The sequence below is a fragment of the Branchiostoma lanceolatum genome, chromosome 1 (assembly GCF_035083965.1).
Source record: "Branchiostoma lanceolatum isolate klBraLanc5 chromosome 1, klBraLanc5.hap2, whole genome shotgun sequence".
Lineage (NCBI taxonomy): Eukaryota > Metazoa > Chordata > Leptocardii > Amphioxiformes > Branchiostomatidae > Branchiostoma > Branchiostoma lanceolatum.
Genome location: NC_089722.1, coordinates 15,852,308 through 15,855,752, shown reverse-complemented (window position 1 = coordinate 15,855,752; position 3,445 = coordinate 15,852,308). Strand labels below are relative to the sequence as shown.

The following is a 3,445-nucleotide window of genomic DNA, read 5'->3' as shown; positions in this document are numbered from 1 at the left end:
CTTAATCTCCAGTAGGCATTGACGCACACCCACCCATGGGGACTATCACCTGCACGTGTGTAACAGTACGTGTCTTTATTGACCGATCATTTGTAGGAAAAGTGGGGGCGGGCGTAGCCGTGCAAAAGGCGAGCAGATGCGTTCCTCTGATAGGCTGATACTCTATGACGTGACAGGTTGTTTGGCGTCATAGCCTCGCCAGGTACCATTGGTTGCGTCTTTCCTCTTACCTACGGACTGATATCTTTCCCTCTATCTAGATACCCGTCTCAGCGTCGCCTACAGTGAGCAGCAGCGAGCGTGTGCGTCGGCGGATGAGACACCGAGTACCAACGCAGAAGAGGAGAGGGATAAATAATGCCTAACAGGATAGTTAGGCTTACAGAACAGGTTTGACTGTCTACTGTAGACTTATACTCTGATGTCGAACGCTGTACTTCATTCACTACGATGATGTCGAACTACAGTGCTAACGTGTCGGCGGCAATGTGGTTGCTGCTGACGGACTCGCCTCCCGTAAACATGACCGATGATCTCGTGAACGGCACGAACTCGTCTCTGACGGAGCAGCCCGAAGTGGAGACGGAGATGTGGCGGAACGTCGTTCGCCCGCCGTTTTGGAGCAAGGTGCTGGTGGCCGTGGTTCTATCGTTCATAGCCCTGTGTGGAATCCTCGGGAACGGGGCAGTGATACGCATCGTGTGGTGCAACAAATCCATGAGGAACATTCCCAATATCTTCATCACCAGTCTGGCCATGGCGGACTTGTTGGTTCTGGTCAGCTGTGTGCCGATCACCATAGCCAACTACTTCCTTCCAGCGTGGGTCTTCGGCAACATCCCGTGTAAGCTGATGCCCTTCATCCAGTTCACATCCATCGGGGTGTCCATCTTCACGCTGACGGCCATGAGCCACGACCGGTACCGAGCCATCGTCAAGCCGATGAGCATCCAAGCTAACCATGCCCTCCGCCGAACCAACCTAGTGACCGTGCTGATCTGGGTGCTAAGCATGGCTCTGGCCACCCCTGATCTGGTCCTGTCGTACGTGGACGAGATTCACCGCGTCCTCAGCGTGACAGATCCCGACGGTAACGCCATGATAGTAAACCTGAACTATAAGATCTGCCGCCCCACACCTCCCTCTTACCAGCCGCTGTACGGACAGATAGCGACAATGGCTCAGTTCTCCGTACTGTACTGTCTCCCTCTCACCACCATCGGAGTGTTCTACGTCATGATCGCCCGCAACCTGGTCCAGTCGTCCCGTAACATACCGACGGCGAACAAGTCGATGATCCGCCAGCTTGAAGCGCGAAAAAACGTCGCCAAGACCGTGCTGATCCTCGTGGGCATCTTCGCCCTGTGCTGGCTCCCCGTGCACATCGTCAACATGTGGCGCTGGTTCTCCTGGGCAAATTCTCCGGTACCGCCCCCACCCCTGGACATGTTCGCGGCCATGGTGGTGTCCCAGGGACTCATGTACTCCAACTCCTGCGTCAACCCCCTCGCTCTCTTCCTCCTGAGCAAAAGTTTCCGGACGTTTTTCTACCGCTACCTGTTCTGTTGCTGCCGACGCAGAGCGGACATTCGGAGAGCTTACGAGGGGAGTACGATGAGGACTCTCCAGTTCACAGTCATTCGGCGGGCGAACACGATGTCGCGCACCGACACCGCCATGACAGCCATGACGGTCATCTAGGGAAAACAATTGGTATGTTGACTTCAATTTGTTGAGCAGGAGACGTTGAGAGACTTGACGAAAACTGAGTATATATGTCACTGGACCCCACTTTCGTTTGAGACGGACAGGCAGTCATTGATAACGATCAAAAGTTCATGAAAAAGCTAAAATATACAAAAAGATATAAAAGTCATATGATTGTAGATGTTTAAAACTTAACTGACAAAAATCTGTACATATTTTCTGACACGGTCACACAAGAAAAAAAGAAATTCTAGCAAAAGATGCAAAGCTCAAGAGACATGCTACCAGAGTATTGGAATTTGTAAGTAGTTGTAATAGGAATGGCATGTCTGAAGCATTGTGTATCCTTTAAGTTTGTGTGGATTCTGTAATTAAGGCCCCCATTTCACTGAACGGTAACCTCGCTGCGATCTCGCTGCGACCTAAATTGGATTGTTGTAACATTGGAAAATCAAACAAAATGTAAAAGTATGACTGAATAGACAACAGAAGAAAAACGTTAGAAGATTCCTTTTCTTTATCTATGAAATTCTGTGAGCGCTCTTTCAAATTTCAGGTCACAGTGCGGTTGCAGTGAAGTCGCTGCTCTAGTGGAATCGGGAGGGGGGTAGTAGAGGTCAATCGATGAGCCATGTGCGTGTCACTGTGTCAGACAAGCTGTCATTCAGACGTAATTACATTATTGAAGACGGTAGAAAAACAGTTTTATTACACACTAGATTGTGACCGTCACCCGTACCGAGATAAATCTTCCCAGAAGGATAATTGCAGCAGATCAGGAATCAATAGAAGGAAAGTGAAAGTTGTGCCTGGAGCAGGGTAGACTGGTTGTCACCAGCTATCGCAGAAGGCAGAATAAGTCATAAAAAAGGTAGTCCGGTCGTCGAACCTGTTGGAAAACTTTCTTATCTCTACTTGTAACGTTGTCACACAAAATCTACATGAACTATGTACTCTTTTCTTGAACGTTTGAGCTGTGTGTTTCGACCGTTCGAATCGTTTTTCTTATGCACTTTTTGTTTTGTCATTTTTGTCTGCACAGTATGTGTCCTAGTCTGTGTGGACTGAGTGACAGTAGTAACGTTGTCACCAGGCTTACGGAAATGTATTAAATATTCAATACCTTGATAGTGAAACGTACGTGTTTAAGTTATAGCTATCTATCAATGATTGGAATGAAACGGCACCAAATGTGTTGTTGACTAGTATAAAAAACTGATAAATACTTTTGCAAGACAATCGATGTGACTAGAGAAAATGTGGAATGTTTGTTTCCCCACCCTCAACTTTCGTAAGTGACATACTCAATCGATGTTTGTTTCTAGCTACTAGCAAATTTGATATATGTATACAAAAAAGCAGAAAAAAACCAGTATGTAGATCGCCTCAAATTTTAAACTAAGCGTTGTATTGACAAATTTAGCTTCTTGTCTTCATCTTAAACGCTTCATCAATTAGGTCAGGCGGTCTAACGATTCATATCTTCCAGTGCCTGTCAAACTGCCAAGTAAACCCATCTTCTTCTAAGTGTTATAAACGGTATCAGGAGATTGAGGGCACTGAAATCGAACCGGCGTAAGTTGATGGATGGTAGGTGTGAACGTATTGACCTGCGGGGATCCTTATATGTGATAACGCACGTACGTCGTAGACGTCAACTTTAGAAAGTGCTTCTAAGGTCATGTTAAAGATATTTCTACTTTTGTGTTGAAAACACGAGGACATACCCATGATTGGC

The 3,445-nt window shown here is 47.1% G+C and overlaps 1 protein-coding gene across 1 annotated transcript; it reads left to right on the top strand.

Moving 5' to 3' along the window:
* The first annotated feature begins 229 nt into the window (after positions 1–229).
* On the top strand, positions 230–3,445 carry LOC136437400 (gastrin-releasing peptide receptor-like). The gene has a single exon (XM_066432004.1). The coding sequence runs from the start codon at positions 451–453 to the stop codon at positions 1,699–1,701; it is 1,251 nt and encodes a 416-aa protein (XP_066288101.1). The 5' UTR covers positions 230–450; the 3' UTR covers positions 1,702–3,445.

Excerpts from the sequence above, each read along its gene's own strand:
- LOC136437400 (XM_066432004.1), top strand. The coding sequence starts at position 451 with ATGATGTCGAACTACAGTGCTAACGTGTCGGCGGCAATGTGGTTGCTG.